Source organism: Cyprinodon tularosa, unplaced genomic scaffold (assembly GCF_016077235.1).
Source record: "Cyprinodon tularosa strain WSP-4 unplaced genomic scaffold, ASM1607723v1 ctg695, whole genome shotgun sequence".
NCBI lineage: Eukaryota > Metazoa > Chordata > Actinopteri > Cyprinodontiformes > Cyprinodontidae > Cyprinodon > Cyprinodon tularosa.
This window is the reverse complement of record NW_024039446.1, coordinates 143,556-163,165: the sequence shown is the minus strand read 5'-3', so window position 1 is coordinate 163,165 and position 19,610 is coordinate 143,556. Positions and strand designations below refer to the sequence as shown.

The 19,610-nt window shown below is 38.3% G+C and overlaps 1 protein-coding gene across 1 annotated transcript; it reads right to left on the bottom strand.

Moving 5' to 3' along the window:
- Window positions 1-7,874: 7,874 nt before the first annotated feature.
- LOC119771917 (zinc finger BED domain-containing protein 5-like) lies at window positions 7,875-10,093 on the bottom strand. The gene is made up of 2 exons (XM_038268157.1): window positions 9,644-10,093; window positions 7,875-9,584 (listed from the first exon to the last, which is right to left on the bottom strand). Exons 1-2 carry the CDS (start codon window positions 10,091-10,093, stop codon window positions 8,289-8,291), a joined length of 1,746 nt encoding a protein of 581 aa, XP_038124085.1. The 3' UTR covers window positions 7,875-8,288.
- Between the last annotated feature and the right edge of the window lie 9,517 nt (window positions 10,094-19,610).

Below are 19,610 nucleotides of genomic sequence, written 5' to 3'. Positions count from 1 at the left end.
TAATAAGATGAACTTAAAAAGGTAATAAAAAAATATCCAAATAGCATGAATGAAAAGAAATTTCACTAGGGAATTATTAGAAAATATTAATTTTAAAAAGTTACTCTTTCCAATAATCATTCTTATAATTGTTAACCAACCTTTTCCAAAAGTCCAGTGGTGTTTTGGCATCTTTTTTTTTCTCTTTGCAGTGAGCTCCAAGACTCTGTCTTGCAGTTTCTGGTGGTAAAGGAACAAAGCGGCAAGAGGACATCAGTAGGTGCTTGTTAGATGAATACATTTTAATGACAAAATGCAGGAATTTCCGGACGGATAAAAAGTGACCAAAAAATTATTTAAATGAAAAACACTAGCTTATATACAACTGGGCTAAGCAGAACTACGTGCAAAACAAGAGGTGCAAATCATGACAATCTGAGGTTGGAAGGTGCCTTCGCTGTTACTCTAATTATGATGAGAATTATTACTACTTATTACTCATTAATCCAACTGAGCTGGTCTTAAATGTTAGTATCAAAATAAACATGCTGGCAAAATTAAAAAAACGAAACATTTCAACATCAGTAGGTCAGGCTTAAGATTCATTTTGTAATTAAAAAGTTTTGGAATTAGATTTAAAAAGTAATTTAGTGATCAAAAACAAAAAAGCAGCCAAATGTCTTTAATATTATCTAAATGTGGTAGCTGGTTAGAGATTGGAAAGAGGTCTGTTGGAGGATAAATAATTAGAAACAGCATCCCCTGGCCATTTATAGAACCACAAGCTGTCCTTGCTTCCTCTATCACATTCAACTAACAACAGTGCTTGCCTTTCTAATCTGTACACAGATGTCAAACCCAGCTGCAACCAGAAGGTCACTGGACAGATGGAAGACAAAAGCCTGACATTAGGATGCTAGAACGTTATACAACCTCTGCAAGTTTCAGAAATGAAATCTTAGGAAATGTCAATGTTTTTCTAAAACAGACAATACATTTCAGTTTTCATCTGTGCTTTATGAAGGGGGCTGGTGTGGAAAAGGAGGAAGTTAGGGAGAGGCTGCAGCTGAGGCAGTCCTTTTGCAGCCAAACAGAGGACAATTCAAAATGATGCACCTAATCTGTTGACATCTCTAAAGTCTTCTACTGACAGAGGATATCAAAATCAAATTAAAATATTTTTTTTTTTTACCTAATAAACTTGTAACAGATTAATAATAGCGTAATCACAGCTGTGCGTTTCCATTTTAAGCTTAAAGATATAGTGGAGGACCTTCTTTTTCCAGGTGGATCATCAACATAAGTGGTCAGCCTATTTGTCAATCATTCTGGAGATATGTTTAGGTGAGGCCGACTTACGTACTCGTCCCCATTTTCATTTACCGGTGGTCAGTCTGACATAGTGGAAAAATTACAAATTTTCTTTTGGAAAGTAAGCTTGTATGAGCGATGCAAACAGCAACTTTAAATAGAGCGTGCATTAGGAAAAATGGGCTTGTGCATGTTCCTGCATGCTTTTAATAGTAGTTCCCTCTCAGGAGTGGATACAGGGTTGTGCCTGTGCATTAATATTTTTTTTTTATTGGAGAGGGTGGGTCTTTAAAAAAATAGTAAACATCCTCCACTGTACCTTCAATTGAACACTTAAACCATAAAAAAAACAATTACATGTTTTATTTAAACAGCAAAAACTGTAGATTGAATGCACTTCAAAATTTCAGCCTTTCTTTTTCATGATCTTAAACACTGACTGTCAGTGGCCTTAATTTTTATGGAAGAACTAGTCTTTATTTATTTAATCTGAGATTATTCACATTACTACTACTACCGGTAGCTGACAACCAATACACAAAGCTACATAAAATAACTGAACTATCTGATCAAAACAGATAGAAAACCTAAAGTTTAAAAGTACTGATATATTTTTTAAAAGCCCTCGCTTATACACTTTGGAGCATACACTTAGAAAAAGAGTTCTTAGTGACAGGAGACTTAAATTCCCCAATGCCCGCTTTGTAAGATACAGAGTGCTGTTATTCTGCAACGTTTTCTCTCATTTAGATCTTTCTTCTTATGTCGTATTCCTCTTCTTTTGCTTCTGCTTTCGATCTAAAACTCCAGCAGATAGTGTGTTCTGACTGGGGCATGGAGGGAGTATATAGAGTGTTTTCAGAGCTTTCTCAGAGTAAACAATTTCTCACTGCAGACAGCTGTCGTTCAGAAAGCGGTGGACCAAGAAGGTGGACCAGACAGCTAATCAAGCTGAGGCTCTTTATCGGGCTTTGTAAAGACCCAGGGGTGCAGCAGCTAGAAGCTGTAATTTTCTACAAAAAGTGACCGATTTAAAGAGCTCTGTTATCAACAGCTAATTCTAAATAGATATTCCTAATGCAGCTGTAACACAAAACACCCCATCAAATGGGTCAGTTTAAAAGATAATCAGACAGGAGAAATAGAAAGGTAATGCCCTTTATATGGAAAAATCATTTAGGTACAGCCGCTTTCCTTCAAAAGGTGTGATTTCTGTGTGTTATTTAATATCAAACGTCTACTAAGCATTTGTCAAGTTATGCAGGAAGCTCCAAAAGGACTGAGTCATTGGAAATTCAGGTCCATGGAGTGAAAACAAAAGCCCCTTTTCTTCGATTACTGAACTTTTTACAATCACGAAGAGAGCTGGACGAGTGTTTTCAAGACGATTGTCTGATTATCAGTGGACTTCTTCTGACAGAAGTGCTTGTCCTCCTTGAGCCTAACGTTTCTTTTTCTGGCCTCTCCTCCCTTTTCCCTTCTCCTTTCCAGCCACAGAGGCCACCTCCAGAGCTCTGAACTCTGCATCACCATGAGATCAAGGGGAAAAATCAGCCACTATCAATCATTCATGCAAATGAGAGGAGCAACTTTCTCTCAAGCTGCTCAGCCTGTTGAACATCAGACGGCACAATTAAAACGACTGAATGCAAATCATCTTCAGAGAGGGAACTAAGAGAAAAGAGCCTTTCCTCTCAAGAGCTTGTTCACAGCGACATGCCTTGCAGAGCCTCCGGCCCATGAATTCAGTTTAATGATGAAAATCATGAAACAGGGTGTGGAATTAAGAGACTGCATCCTTCTTTCCAAGGTTCTTACCACAACAATTTGCAACAATATCAAATCCATAAGGATATTTTAACATTATATTTCAATTAGTTTCTGGTGTCATTGAGGATTATGTCAACATTCATATTTGGATGTCCATGCACGTCGCTGCTTTGCATCCTCTAACTGAAGCGCTGCAGGTAAAACATGACTAATTAGGATAAGTGCCTGTTGGGATTTTGGTGTTTTATCTCTGGTAATTGTAAATGTTTGACCTTTCTGCCTTCCCAGCAGTTCGGGAGCAAGGTGGAATGCTTCTTGTAGGACTCTGGCTGTAACAGAGTAATTAAAAATGGCCCCTGTTGGCTTTAACCTCATTATTCCAGTCTTTCAGGAATACCTTCAGAAGTTCCTAAGCTCTCCACAGAGGTTCTGCTGTAAAAGCTTCATTTCACGGGGAAGAGTCTGAAAAAATTCTCGAAACCAAGTGACAATTTGTAGCCTAACAGTCCTTCCTATTATGTTCAAGGCTATCTTATACCGCCTTGCTCTCCTTTGAAGCAGTTTGTTTTCTTGCAGACTCACACTATGTGAATGTAAAATTATAACCATGACAATGCATGCAAAAATATGGCCTTGGATTGATATCTTTTTCCTGTGTTTTATTGTTAATATATCACACAAACAACATGCATTTTTCTAGGCCCCATTGTTTTTTACAATGGGAATTCTTGCTATATTAAACAAAAGCTAACATGTTTTGTTGTTAATTTACTAAGAGACCTTGTTTATCTTCCATATCGCTAGAGCCATGAATTTGGAAAATGGGGTATATTATTTGAGATAAAGCCATGGGTCTGGCTGTACCTTGGGTATATTATCCATGTGCCTGAGGTATAGCCATACTCAATGATATCAACAATGTTCTTCCTGATATGTGTGTTGCCAGTTTTATTCGTATTTCTTTATTACATCACACATTTAATTGATTTGTTTCCTTCTGTCCCAGTTTGTCTCCCCTGTATTACTTTGTCTCTGTATGTCCTGATCCTTCTCTGATCAACTGACTGGTTTACAACGTCATATTACTCCTTCTTTCTCTGTTCATGCTAGATGTTCTGTACTCCTCATTCATGCTGTAAGTCTACTTTCAGTACCAGTAAAGTCCAGAAACATACCCTTTGCAAACGTACTTGGAATGTTTCTTGAAAAACAGTCCATCTTCCTTTTGTCTTATCAAGGAGCATTAGCCTGGTACCATTTGCAGTAGGGGTGTAAATCACACCCATCATGGCGATTCGATTCGGTATCAATTTCCTGACCCAACGATTCAATTATTTTCTATGCTCAAGAATACAACATAATATGATTCGATTTGATTAATTGGTTAATTTTATTTTTTTAATCTTACAGGCTAGACAATGTTTCAAATTTGAAATAAATCAATGAAACCTGTAATATCGTTGCATTTTATTTGCAAATAACATAAGAAGCAAAGTTGTACTCCACCTAGGCCTATAAAAACCTCATTCACTGAAAAATAATAATGCCTCTGTGTTATTGATTCTGAAAGGCCTTGGATCAAAAAAATACTGCAAGCAGAAAGAGGGTAGAGGCTAAAAGAAGCGAGGTAGGAGGGCAAAATAGGGCAAAATAGGTTTAGCGCCTCGAGAGTCAGAATTACGTCTAGGAGCAAATGGATAAAAATAGACTGGAGGGAAAAAATAATCGATACTCTTGCGGATGTGTCAATGCATCGGATCATCGCCTGTTGGATCGATGCATCGATACAAAAAGATTATTATTTACACACCTAATTTGCAGTCCAAGAGGGATTTGACAAACTCCCATTTTACATTTGTGATGGTAGGTACAGAGCAGGCAAACAGCTATTTTAATGGCTATTTTTCTGACTGATCAGATGTCTCTTGTCTCCTACATTTTGAATGGCAGAGGGAAATATCCTCGTGCCTCAAGGAACATTAATTTAAATTCCTTAGACAAACTGATCAACTTCAAAAGTATAATTAAAAATACAGAAAATGTTCATGTTTATATAGTATAACTATATCATTTAGTTGTGCCACAGGGTTGATTTTACTGATTTTATTCATTTACTAATGAATAAATGCACTTGGACAAGGAATTACATTTTTTTCAAATTTTTAGTGTGACAATTGGCTTTAAGGTGTTTAAAACCATTAAGTGTGGAAGCTGCATTGATAATGAGGCCCCAGTGATTTATGAATTTTAATGAAGGTAAAACATAGAGTCTCTGCAGCAGCTCAGGACAGCTGGAGATCGATCACCTGTAGCTAATTTTGCTTATGCAGAGAGGACTTGCATTTTCTCCTTCCATCAGGAAGTACAATGTTACTAATTGGTGCATGTTGTTTTCGTGGGTGTCCATGTCATTATCACTGACATTATTAAATCTATTCTCGGACTCTCAGGTAACCAGTATTATGTGTTCAGCAAGCATTGTGGCTTCCTCGTGGGTAATTTTAATGTCAGAGGCTGGAATAATAAAAAGGAAAGTATTTGTGAGCATCTTTGAAGATTTGTATGTGAGAAACATTCCTAATTATTAGCCCATTCTTGTGATGTTTTGTAAATTGAGAGCTGGACTAAAATACAAAGAGGTTTGGATATGGTTAAAAATAAATTAGAAGAGCAGGACATGGAGCATTTGCAACACAACAGAATGAACCAATAATAGCTGATGAAAACCAGTGAAAAAACAACTGTTATATACAGTTTTGTGTAAAAGTTTATGTAAAAGCACATTTGTAAATAAACAAATATATAAGCACTTCTGGCAAGTGTCATGATCTTGGCACTGGTGTCTGGTCTGATTACTCATTTCACTCACCTGCTTACAGTATCTCCGCCCAGTTCTCATTAATGCTCAACTGATCTACCTGTTTCAGTGTCTATTTAACCAGCCCTCAACCAGTCATCAGTGCCAGATTATTTTTGAGCCTGTGGTGATAAGTTCCCTAGCGTTCATGTGTATTTACTGATTGCCTGATTCTGACCCATTTTGCCTTTGAAATTCTGAGCCTGCCAGTTCCCATTCTGATCTGTTTACCTGTCCTGCCAGATCTCTGCCTGGATCCTATTGTTCTGAACTTGACAGTAAGATTAAATCTTTCAGGATTTGCTTATAAATTGTTGACCCAAAAGCAGAGGCTGAGAGGCAGAGGTGAATTTTTTGTGGATTTAATGATTGTTAACTGAAACACAGAGGTAGGTTATCAAAAAATCCAAAATGAAATCAAAGTCCAAACAAACAAGAAACCAGGAGTCCAAAAATCCAAAAATCAAAACGTAAAAATAAGTCAAAACGAACCAGAAACCATGGAGACATCAGGGGGATCACTAACACAAGGAGGAAGGCTCAGAGAGACGAAAAGAAAAACATAACAGAGCCAAGACTGGAACAGTAACTAAGACTTAACCAGGGAACACAACAAAATTAAAGTTAAACCACTAAAACTAGAAAACAAGGAGTAAAGCAAAACTGAACACTCAAAAGAAAACATAACAGAACCAAGACAGAAGGAAAGACAGTAACTGAGAAAAAAACACAATAAACAAATAATTAAACCACAAAACTAGAAAACAAGGAGCAAAGTAAAACTGGATACTCAAAAGAAAACATAAAATAGACACGAGGAGCAAAACAAAACTGAACATCCAAAGAAAAACATAAACAGACCCAGAACTCTAACAAAATCTGCCTCCAGTACTTAGCCAAAATTGCAAGTCATTAAACTGGACGTACATTTCTCTAACAAAACATCACCAGTGGTAAAAGCCTTATACCAACATACGAGACAAAACCAAATTGTAAAAACTGATTCTTTTAAGTAATATCAAATTAAAGCTGCAGTGTGTAATTTTTAGCGACATCTAACATCCAGACTGCAGACCGCAGCAACATGAACATCTCCCCCCCACCGCTTCTCCCCCCCAACAGTATGGCGAGCGTTACGGGACAAAATGTCTTCCACGACGTCTGCATCACCTACCTTCTCAAGTGATGAGGTTTGTTTACATAGATAATTTTACAGATAGTATTCTCAGGCATAATACTGCCATCTATTGTTCAGTACCGTCTCAGTTCATCTCTCTCAACTTGCCGTAGTTACTTTCGAGCGTAATGGGCGATCTCACAATCACTAGTTTGTTGGCTCTGCGCTGCCGTAGCGCAAAGATGTCTGCCTCCATGGCTGCGAGACCCCCTCCTATGTAATTATAAATAACGAATTCTAAGGCAACGCAAATATTAAGGTTAAGAGGCTGAGCTCGTAGATGATGATAAATAACATAGTTATGTATAATATATTAGATTTCTGACTGTATATCCCTTAATTATTACACACTGTAGCTTTAATTAAACACAATGGAATAGATTATATGATAAGACTAAAAAAACTGAATACATCACAACCTTTCTAAAAATAATAAGGAACTCAAAACAAACAAAAATGGAAACCAAAACCAAACAGAGAATTATGACAGTTTTACTCTCAAGGAAATATTAAGATGTGCAAATACAAGAAAAAACAGTTAATCATTGTACAGCTTTTTTCTGTCAAAAGCATTGGTTTGAATATACAGATGTCACAGTCTTGGTTTTGTTATGTTTATTTAGAGCAGGGGTTCTCAACCTTTTGCAAGCTGGGCCCCCCCAAAGCTGGTTCATTGCAGTTGGGGCCCCAGTGCCCCCCGCCCAGATCCCCCATCCCCCCGCCCCGCCCCGCTCTACCTTGCATAGATAGATAGATAGATAGATAGATAGATAGATAGATAGATAGATAGATAGATAGATAGATAGATAGATAGATAGATAGATAGATAGATAGATAGATAGATAGATAGCCCTAGGCTATTATTTTTAGGCCCACATTATTATTATTACCATCATCAGTAGCGGTAGGTAGGCCTATTATCATTTCTAGGCTATTGTTATAATTGGCAGTAGCACCAGACTTCTAATGTGAGCTTGCAGGCATTATTATTGTTATTATTATTATTATTATTATTATTATTATTATTATTATTATTATTATTATTATTATTATTATGAGTAGTATATGCCTATCATTATTACAAGGCTATTGCTATATAATTATGAGGTTACATGCTTTATTGTTGTTGTTATTATTATTATCATCAGTTGGCCTATTATCAATACTAGGCTATTGCTATATAATTAGGTGATGTTAATGTGAGACCTGAGCCTGCTTTGCCTTGCAAAGATCCTCAATTCTTGGCTCAATGTTTGATAAGCATAGCCTCAAATCATCCTCGATTTGTGCACGATTGCGGTGTTTTGTTTTGAGTGCAGTCATTTTTGAGAATCCTGCCTCACACAAATATGTCGACGCGAAAGGAAGGAGAATCTTCAAGGCGACGTCACAGAGTTCCGGGTATTCCTGCATCAATGCTGCCCAGAATGACGAAAGAGGACAGGAGCTAAAGAGTTCCTTCAGTCTACTGTCACTCTTCAGCTCAATAAGCTGTTCCTGCAAATCAATTGATAGCTCGTTTGCTGTGCACACAAACGGATCTCGAACCCATGCAAAAGAGCGATAATCCTCTTTAAAGTACGTCGCAAATTGTTTTCTCATTGCTGACAGGTGCTCAGACGCTGATTGAAATAGGGAGGAGAAATCGTGTGACGCGCCTGCATCAGTTATAAAGTCTGTAAGGCAGGGGAACATGTCACAGTTCCCTCGACTGATGCGGCCATGCCAGAGGTCTAGTTTTTGTGTGAAGGCCTGCACTTTGTCTGCAAGGAGCAAAATATGAGTTTCGCGGCCTTGCAAAGACAGGTTGAGGCCATTCAAGCGGTCAAATATATCGACCAAATAGGACAGAGACGCAAGCCACATAGTGTCATCCAGATGCTTCGCCAGATCTGATTTAATTTCTGTCAAAAACCACTTCACCTCCTCTCGCAGCTCATACAACCGCTGTAACACCCGCCCCCTGGAGAGCCAGCGAACTTCAGTGTGCAGAAGCAGCTGTTCGTGCCCTGACCCCATCTCCTGGCAGAGGACCCCAAACAAGCGAGAGTTTAGCGGCCGTGATTTTATGAGATTTATTATTTTGACGGATTGGTTCAGCACAGAGTCAAAGAGAACCGGCATTTTTTTAGCAGCTAGTGCTTCGCGATGGACCATGCAGTGTGTCCATTTCACAAGTGGAGCTACTTGCTGAACGCGAGCAGCTAGGCCACGCTCATGCCCCGTCATTGCCTGCGCACCATCCGTGCATAGGCCAACGCATCGGTCCCAAGCCAAACCATTTTCGCGGATAAAAATGTCAAGGACATTGAAAATGGCTTCTCCTGTAGTGTGTGACTGAAGAGGCCGGCAAAACAGGACATCCTCCTCAATCACCTTGTCCCGCAGATACCTGACATAGGTGAGGAGCTGTGCCTGCCCAGCAACATCAGTGGATTCGTCCAGCTGCAGCGCGTAGTAAGGACTCTTTTTTACAAACTCAGTTGCTCTCTGATATCGTTGGACATGTCTACAATTCTCCTAGCGACTGTGTCATTGGACAGTGGTACTGCACCGAGTTTGGCTGCTGCACTATCGCCTATCATTATTCTGCACATGTCTTGCGCTGCCGGCAAAATGAGAGTCTCTGCGATTGTATGCGGTTTACCCAGTTTACCGATCCTTTTGGCCACTACATATGATGCCTCCAAACACTGTTTAGACACAGTGCTGTGCACTGAAATGGTTGCCTGTTGCTGATGGAGGCCATCAAGCTTTCTTTTAAAATATTCGACCGGTTTATTTTTAATGCCAGCATGCTTTGTTTCGAGGTGTCTTTTTAATTTGCAGGGCTTCATACTGTCATTTGCCAGCACCTCGGCACATACGACACACTGAGGTCTCAGTTCAGCCGTGACTGTAAACCCAAACTGCAGGTATGCTTCATCGTACTTGCGAAGCTTTTTTGCAGCTGGTGGTGCGTTGGTTGGCTTGTTGGTCCTCACAAGAAATTTCTCCATTTTAATTTGTTTTCAATAAAGTTTAAACTATGGCAATATGTAACTATGTGTGGTGTATGTTGAGAGACGTATCAGGGGCTAATCAGTCAGGACTTAGGCACAATCTTTCATTAAAACCAAACAAAATAATTATTTTGCAGACAATTCAGATTTTATTTTAATTCTTAACGATTGTAGTCCTCGTGTGTGTGTGTGTGTGTGTGTGTGTGTGTGTGTGTGTGTGTGTGTGTGTGTGTGTGTGTGTATCGTTTGGGTAGTTAGCTAAGTAACTACTGCCTAGCAGTTTAACAAAATTACTGGCTAGGGCTGAGATATGATCTAATCTTAAAGAATGTTTCTGGGTTTAGTCTTTAAAAAGACTGTTGGGGTTTGTGTAGTAAAGGCCTATGTAAATCGAGATTGATAACAGACTAGCGAGAGCTGGCACAAGCGAACTTGGCAAGAGACTAGACTAGAGTGAATGGAGAGCTATGTCGTGAGTCAATTTAAATGCAGTGATTTATTTTTGTGAGAGTGAGTGAACATTTACACCCCGCTCTGTAAGTCAAGGCGGGAACGGCGGCGACCATGCGCATGCGCGATTCATTTGCAGCCTGGACACAGAGGGGTGTGTGTCTCCTTTCTGCTGCAGGCTGGGACTGCTGCGCGAGGTTACTGAGAGACTGACCGCCTGTGAGTGCCTTTGGACGGGAGAGGGGCTCATGGCAGCACCCGCTGCTCGTTGAGCACAGTATGCCTAACTGCAGAGTGATTCGTGCTTTCGAGTCTCCAAACACCACAAAAGTCTCCAAAAACACCAGTAAAAGTCGCGGGATATTTTGACAAAAAATAATTTGTATACAATGTCGCTTAGTTCACTCAAGGCAACAGAAATGTCCGCCCGAGGATGAGTGTAAACTCCACACAGGAACATCACCGAAAACTCCCATGGGAGAAAAAAGGGGCGGCATTTCAAAATAAGACATTCCAAGTTGACGTTGCAAGTTTTGTTCACGATGACACAATCAGTGCACCAAAGTTCGTTAATTAAAAAACACTCACCTCCACCCTTCGATTTTCCGGTACGCTCCTTCACCCTGTCCGAGCGATGGACAGAGAAGCCCGGCGGCTGGAAAGAAGAATCCAGCACGCCGCTGGAAGCCTGTAGCGTCCCCACTCAGGGGCTCAGCTGTACGGCGTATGTGGCGATACCTCCGCCCAGTCCTTTCGCTCTGCTCCCGACTTCCGCGGCCCGACTCCTGGCCTTGTTTACCTCGAGTGGGGCACGCATCGAAATCAGCACACCTCAGTCCAGTATTGGCAAAAGACAGACCACAAACTTCCTCACGGATCCTCAGAAGTGTCTCACGGCCATAATTTAAAGTGGTAAATACATCAAAGACAAAAACAAACATAAAACAGCCAGCACACAGGAGAGCTCTTGCTACGGCGCCCTGTCTCGGCGCCATGATCAACCACCCGCTTATCACCGCATTTGCGCTCACTATCGACAAAACAATCAAATTTGTTCAAAACTTTTTTTTTTTAATCAGTCCAAACACATTTTAATTTTTATTCAGGAGTTATGTATATACAAAACTTTAACTTTTTATGAAATAAAAAGTTAAAAAAAAAAAGATAAAAAAAAAGATAAAAAAAAAGTGTAAATTTTTTTTTTCCAGTTTTTTTCCACTCCCATCCTGTAGCCTACTCGCGCCCCCCCGGGAGAGTGTCGGGGCCCCCCCGGGGGGGCGCGCCCCACCGGTTGAGAACCACTGATTTAGAGTATTCAGCTTTACTTTGCTTCTTGTTTTAGGGTTTAATTATTTTCTTGTTAGTTCCTGTCTTTCAGGTTTTCCATTTGTTGTCCTCTGCTGCCCTCTTGTGTCTTCTTTCCCTAGCTCTGTTTCCTGCTCTGTCCTCACCTGTTTTCAATCCTCTCGTTAGCCCTCTCTTTGTCTCTGTCCCCTTTAAAAGCCCTCCCTCTTCAGTTCCTGTTTGCTGGATCCTCGTCTAACGTCTGTCTGCGTACCTCATCTCTCCCTGGCTCCTAGAGTTTGGTTTTCCCCTGATGTCTCCCTGGTTCTGGTTCGTCTGTTATTTCTGTTGGATTTTTGATTCCTGCCTCAGTTCCTGTAAACCTCATTAAACCCACCTAAATTCACCTCTGCCTACTTGCCTCTGCATTTGGGTCCTCAATCCAACACCAAATCCTGACAACAGATAATGATAGCAATAAAGTTCAACTAGACAGATTAAACATCTAAGTTGTATCATTCATTCTTTCATCATCTTTCAGAGAGTTTTTTACTTGTTGAAGCAGAGGCTCTGATCTAGTATAGAAAATAAATATTCTTGTTATACAATAAATTTCTGGTGAACTATGGTTCGCTGACTCCTTGTATTCTCAGTGGGGATAATTTCAGGACTTGAAGCAGACAAGTTTACATCTCAGAGAATCCTATAATGAGGCTCCTTTGAATCTGAAAAATGTAACTTCATGTAATGGGTGCTTTTATTTTATTTTTACTGTTTAAGATTCTATCATTTGGATAAGTATATAACATTTTGTCAAAGCTGCAAATATCCTCCGGCTTTGAAGTTATCCCTGCACAGTAATGATGTAAAACACTGTCATCAGAGCAGGCTTTTGAACTGGGGATCCCTCTAGATAGCTTAAAGCACACAAGATGTCTAATACAAGTTAGAAATGTTAAAAGAGTTGACTAAATATCAGCTTTATAGTTTCCATCAGTCATTCTCTGATAATGTTTAATATATGGATTTTGACTGTATAAAGTTGTTATACAAGAAATTTAGTGGATGAAATAGAAACTTTTGGCACTGGACCAATATTGAGGCTTACACTCTGTGTCCCATTCTTTCCTCTTCTGTTTTTTTTTTTTTTTTTTAACTATTTTCTATATCCACTGAATTCTTGCAGGGTTTTCTGAGTATTCCTATTCATCTGAGGCTGTTATAGGGTGATGTGCAAGGTGCTTCGTGGACAGGTTACTGGTTCGCTACAGGCTACACAGACACACACAGGATTAATCAGCATGGGCGCATACATTCAGACATACTGTAGGGGAAGTTTTGAAATGGATAGGCAGTGCAGCATCGATGTTCAAAAAGGTCTCAGAAAGACGGATGAACTAATACATGTAAAGAGAGAATATGTGCAAACATGGTGCACATATTCTCAGAGGGTATTTGAAGGCAGTACATTTTTGTTTCAAACAAAAATGGAACCAATACTGGTATTGTATTACAGCCTAGTTAATAGCAATGATTACATTCACATAGATCTATCTATTCTATCTATTTGGATTCCCTTTTAGCATAAGTTACCTTTTTCCCCCAGCTTTAACTTTGCTTGTTGTATGCAGTCTTACCAAGAGTCAAAATCCTGGTCCAGTTCAGGGAGACCAACAGAAGTCGATGCTGTCAGACTACTACTGTTTCATGTTTCATAAGACCTTCAGTTATCCTTAATCACAACTCTTTTTTAGCTTTGACTCTTTTGTTCAGAGAGTTCCTTTGATTTTTCTGAGTCTACTGGTCATTTGAAATAGATCACTGGATGGCAAAATTGGTTATTGGTCAGTATGACAGTTTTAAATCTTAGATTTATCTCATCTATCTCAACTCCCTTTTAAACACAATCATCCCACTGACCTTTTACCATAAATATGAATGACCTCTATTATGCTCTGCAATGCTTTTTGAATATTTCGTCTTTTCCCCTGCAGGCAATTTAACCAAATTAAAAGTGAGCCAAAGTTAAGTTTGCTGAAGGGGTGAATCATTGTCTCTCTCTCAATGTACCACATCCTTTTCCTTTCCAGCAAGAAGGTGAACGTAAACAAAGATTTGGCCTTAAAGTTTAGACCTGCAGAGAAGGTGACCTTTATCTATTTTTCAGTGTTTGTGGATTTCAAACTGCTGAGAGAGACAGGAGGAGATTGACTGTCTCCCATTTTTTAAGCCTTGAAGCAACAACCTTTCTTTTCCTTTTATTGCTTTTCTTTTGATTCTAAACACTCTTCTGCTGGGGTTCATACGCTGGCCACTAACTCTGCATGTCTTTGGAAATGTTAGATGTTATCCTTGGTGTGTGTGAAAGTTGCAATACTCAGGGTGAATATAAAACAAGGTGAGGAGTGCTGGGAACTGGGTACCTAACTTGTCCTTCAAAACCGACCAAAAAACTTCCAATTCTCATTCCTCTGTTACTGTACTTCATTCATTTGGAGCAAAGAGCAACATCCCTGTTTCCATCCGTGTGTTCTCTGATTTCTTAGCATCCTTCTTGTCCCTCTGCATCGTCCTGGATCCCTTCAGTTTTTTTTCTTGCTCTGCTCTCTTACTTTCACCTCAGCAGACAGTGATTGTGTTCAGAGTGTGAACTGATGATAGACGAGGCACTCAAACTCTTCAGCACACAGTTCAAACAAGAACAACGATGCGGCGGCTCACCCATTTATTACCTCTGGGCAAGGGGACTGGCTCACCCTGAGGGCAGGTAGATGGTGTAATATGAGATTTTGAGTTATTTATAAAAACAGGTAGGTTTTCAGCACACATACAATTTGCTTACTGTAGCATGATTCTCCTAATTTTTTTTAGATTTCTGTAATCAATTACATTGTTGTGGCATGTTCAAATATACTTTTCTTGAATATACCGGTAATACAGCTACTAAATAAACCTTTTGATTTCCTCATCTGTAAATTTCTTATCAGTGAAAAGTAATATTTGTCTTTGTAATTGACCAGAATGACAAATGTCTTTTAAAAGTTCTGTGCAATATGTATCCACATATATTTAAACATGTTTAATCTGAATTTGGTCATTTTAAGACCACATACTTTTTAGCTTATTAATGCAGATCAATAGAAAATCGTGAACATATGTACATTTGACGGAAAGTCATATGTTTTGGAATATTTATTTACAAATAAATGCATAAAGGGTGGCCAATTTTTTGGTACAAATTTATTTGCAATATCCCTAAATAAAGTTCAGTGCAAGAAATTGCTTTAAATGAATTGGTTAACAGACTAAACTGATGAGCATTTCTCAGATAATACTTCATTGCTTCAGACCTAATTTGAATGAAATAGTCAACAAATCTGCACACATCTAAAACATGCGGAAAAAATGAGATTAAGAAGAAACTGCTGAGTTAAAAGACACAGCTAAACTTGTTCCCTGCTATATGTGATCAAAGGTAAACTATTTCCTGATTCTAAAGTTCTTTTTTTGTAGCAGAAATCTAACACTGCACATCTTCTTTCCTGAGCAGACCATCCATATGGCTGTTGGAATTACCATATGGATGCTCGTACTTAGCAGGGAATGTGAAGCTGCTTAGAGTTGGTTTTCCAATAGATGGAGCTAAAAAGAGACAAAAACTGTTAGAAGCTTGAGTAGACATAAGAAAGAGGTGGTGGTTCACCTCTCAGCAGGAGAACAAAATGCACATAGAGAGCTGCAATACACAGTACAATTCAGGGCATATTGATTTGTTATGCTGGGTTCACACTGCGATATAACATAAGAGACATTTAATATCCACAAACTTTCATCTTAAAAAAAGTCGGTGTTCCCTTGCTAAAACCAGCAGTCTGTGGTTGTTCAGTGTGACAGAAGAAATGACCGGTGGTTTTGATCTCTGTTACGGCAAAGAACATCCTACAAGAAATATCTAGCAGTGTCAGAATAATGTTTGGAAAATATTGGAGTGTGACTGCTGGTGTGACAGAAGTCTGATCTTCATCCTCCCCTCTCCCTTCTCAGTCTGACTGTAATAATCAGAGAGCTGTCACCCATAACCTGCAGTCCAATCCTTGTAGGACTGGTATCAGCTGTACAATTCTTCTATGGTAGCAAACCATGAAGTCTGGCATCTTCCATTACACAAGTTTATATATAGGTTTTATATGCATCCAAACATGTGCAGTGGGACCTGTTTGAGTAATGCATTATTTTTGAAATTGCATGGGGGTGTTTGGATTGAACAAAAGTTTAGAGCTAAAACCAACTGAGAATTTTTCCAACGACTTGGGAAACATGTTCTCCATCCAATCCTGTGTAGCTTGTTTGTTTTGCCAAAAGAATGGGCATAAATCTGTATTTCTTAATGTTAAAAGCTGATAAAGACCCACAAAAGTTGCATAAGAGTAAAAAGTTGTTCTACAAATATTGATTCAAGAAGGCTAGGTAAATGTGTACAATGATCATCTAGATTTGGATTTGTGATACATAGATCCTTAGGCTTGGTGGACGGTAATTTATTTTCTGGAGTTTTTAAACACTCTGTTAATAGTGGTGATATCTATGGGATAAATCAAGTGATGTCTCTGAATGTTTACATTTGCAAACCTTCTGCAGCAGGAGCTGCTGTTCCCTTGTCATGTTTTCTTTTCATTGGTGGAATTCTGTCCCTACTGTCTGCATAGAATGGTGTGGAAGCCCAAAATTACGTAATTCTGCCATGCAGACCTCGCATACGCGTCTAGCATAAATAAAGCTTAAAACATATCAGTTGGCCTTTGTCTTGTTCTGAAAATATTAACACTTTTGATTGTAGCAATGACAAAATATGGAAAGGTTCAAGTGGTAATGCTTACAGCTTTGCAAGACGCCATGTGTGTTGAGTAATACATAGTAAAAACTTTAAAAAGGGTTTGTTTAGGGCGAAGTGAGGAAGACAACTTTGTTAAAGGTTGTTTATGAGATTAGCAGAGACCCAGTGTGAGACGCAGGATTTAGAATAAGTGATTGACCCTCAGGACTAACATGAACTTTTCAGGTTTATAAAAAATGTTTAAACATTATGCTGAAACACAGGAAAGAAAATAAAGATGTGGAAATGCACCTCCAGTCACCTTATCGATTCTTTCGGACAGTTGCATTCTACAAGCTTCCTGTGCTTCTAAGTGCATCTCAGAGAGTGTGCGTGCATAAGATATATTTTATCCCAAGGGAAATAACTTACTTTGCTAAAGCAGAGGCTGATTAAAGCTCTAAGCCTTGTGGCTTGTTGATCTTATTTGATTAGTGCAGAAGCCTACTTAAAGGTTTAAGTCCTGTTCTAATAAGATCTCTGCCTGCTATAAGAAGTTGAAGTCTGAAGAAGTGGTCTAAAATTTATTTTATACCATATCAATACAAATACTAAAAATAATATTCCAATAATCATAATCAGCAGATGAATATGAAGATAGTTTTAGTTTATGGGAGAGTTTCTCAAATACAAATGGGGCCAAAATGTTATGGTGAAGCTCAAATATACATGTAAATTTATAGTGATGTTCAGTTTAAGTTTAACAAGTAGTTTTACATTAAATACAAGGTTTATTTAGTGTTGAACTCAACTTGGGCAAATTAGGCCTGCAGAGTTTTACATGTTCTAGGTTTGTTTATGTCCTGCTGCAAGAATCATCAAAATCTTCTTTTAGCCACCCACTTTTGTTTGTTTTATTTTTTTATTTATTTATTTATTTATTTATTTATTTATTTATTTATTTATTTATTTATTTATTTATTTATTTTGTCTTTTGGGATTTTGTTTTTCATTTGGAAATAAGGTACTTCAGTCCAAAAGCCTATAAGAAATGGTGCTGCAACCTTTCCCAGACGGATATTCGTCATGGTGTGTGTTCTCCATCTGTTCTTAAACTCTTTAGTTTGAGACCTGTTATTTTACAGATATGTTATCTCACTTCCTTTTGTCTTTGTTTTACAAGTTTGACAAAAACTAGATAGTTAAACTGAATTTTGTTGTGTGATGTATCTTATTTGTTTTATAATCTATTAAGAATGTATATTTTTAAATGGATGGGTTGAGTAGCTTTTCTCTTTCAACAGAAAAAATATTTTTTTGAAAGATAAATGAACAAACAACTTGTTTGCATTAGCATGGTTTAACTTTATCTGATATGAAATGTTGTTTTGATTATATCATATTTAAGTATAGTGCAAAGCAAACTGCAAAAAAAAAGAAATTCTTGCTGCAAATAGGAAGAGTACAGCTTCACAAGACTAGGGACTCATTAGTGAGTGAATCACACAGAAAAAAGAAAGAAAAAAAAAACAGTGTAAAGGAGAAAAGCTGTAGCTACAGAAATGTAGAACAGCAAAGTGAAAACATGCTGAAAACCTAAAACATTTTACAATTACATACGTTACACTGTTACACAAAAAATCATTTAAATAAAAGCCGAACGTTGTAATGGAGGTGCTCCGCATCACTGGGGGGAGTCAATCATCAACTCAAATGGAACCAAATTCTTTAAAAAGACGGAAAAGGAATCCCTCCCTGGAAGACGTTTAGAGAGAAAAATTAAATTGTAAGTCTTCCTTCAACTCTTTTTTTAACCCTTTAAAGCCCGATCCAAGAATAGAACAAAACAGAAAATTACTTTTTTTGTTTGAAGTCCTTATTTGGCCTTTTAACAAAATATGTAAAAAGAAAAAACAGAAATACATTTTTGATATTAATAATTTATTACTATGCGATAATTCAAGATTATTTTTTGTGTAGTCTTCTGCCCTCTGTTATCAGGTATATTTGATTGTGTACAATAGGATTTTGAGCAAAGTATTTACCATTAAATAATGCAAAAGGTGTCAGACGCAAAACATTTCAGAAACCGTATGTATCAAATACAGTATGATACATTTGGCATTACAGGGTTAACACTGAATCTCTTTGATTATCCTGTTTAGGATTATGTAGCCACAAAAAATCAATTAAAGCAGCACTGCCTACCTTACAGCAGCTTAATTTGAGAAGTTTTAAAGGATTTCTGAACTTAATATACAGCAGTTGGTGCATAATGATGCTCTGCGGACGCTGCCCTTCTCAAAAATTCAAATATTATAACTTTAGAGCAGGGGTCGGGAACCGGCAGCTCCAGACCCGCATGTGGCTCTTTAATGCTCCCCTTGTGTTTTTTGTTTGTCTATTTTAATATTGTTTGCAGGAGGTCAAACAAACATGCATTGTGTTTTCCAGTGGTGTAAAAATGTGTATAATAAAAACATTTAAACAATACATATAAAGATTTCTGTCAACAAAGCTTTGCGACACAGCCTGCAACACACTTTTCAGCGCCGCGCAGTGCCAGGCAGGTGGCTGTTATAAATAAACCAGCGGGTGTGTCTTAGACTATGCATCCCAAAATGCAAAAAAAGGATGATAGCTGATGAGAATAGACGATTCAAAGAAGGAGAGTGCTGCTTTATGGAAGACTGGACTCTTCTTAAAAGTAATTGTTGCAATAAAACAGATATGACAGTTATAGGATCAGACCATATTTTTGATTCTCTGATGCTGGATTTAATCTAGAAGGGTGATTGTTGTCTTGTCTATACAGGTAACTTGATGATATCTTAATCTGCAAGTCTAAAGTCATCTGTTGGGAGATTTCAAAACACAGTGTTTACAGTGGCTTTTAGGGGGGACTAAAAATTACAGGTCTAGTGGTTAGGAGGTACACTTTTCTGCTAAATGCACCTATTTAGTAAA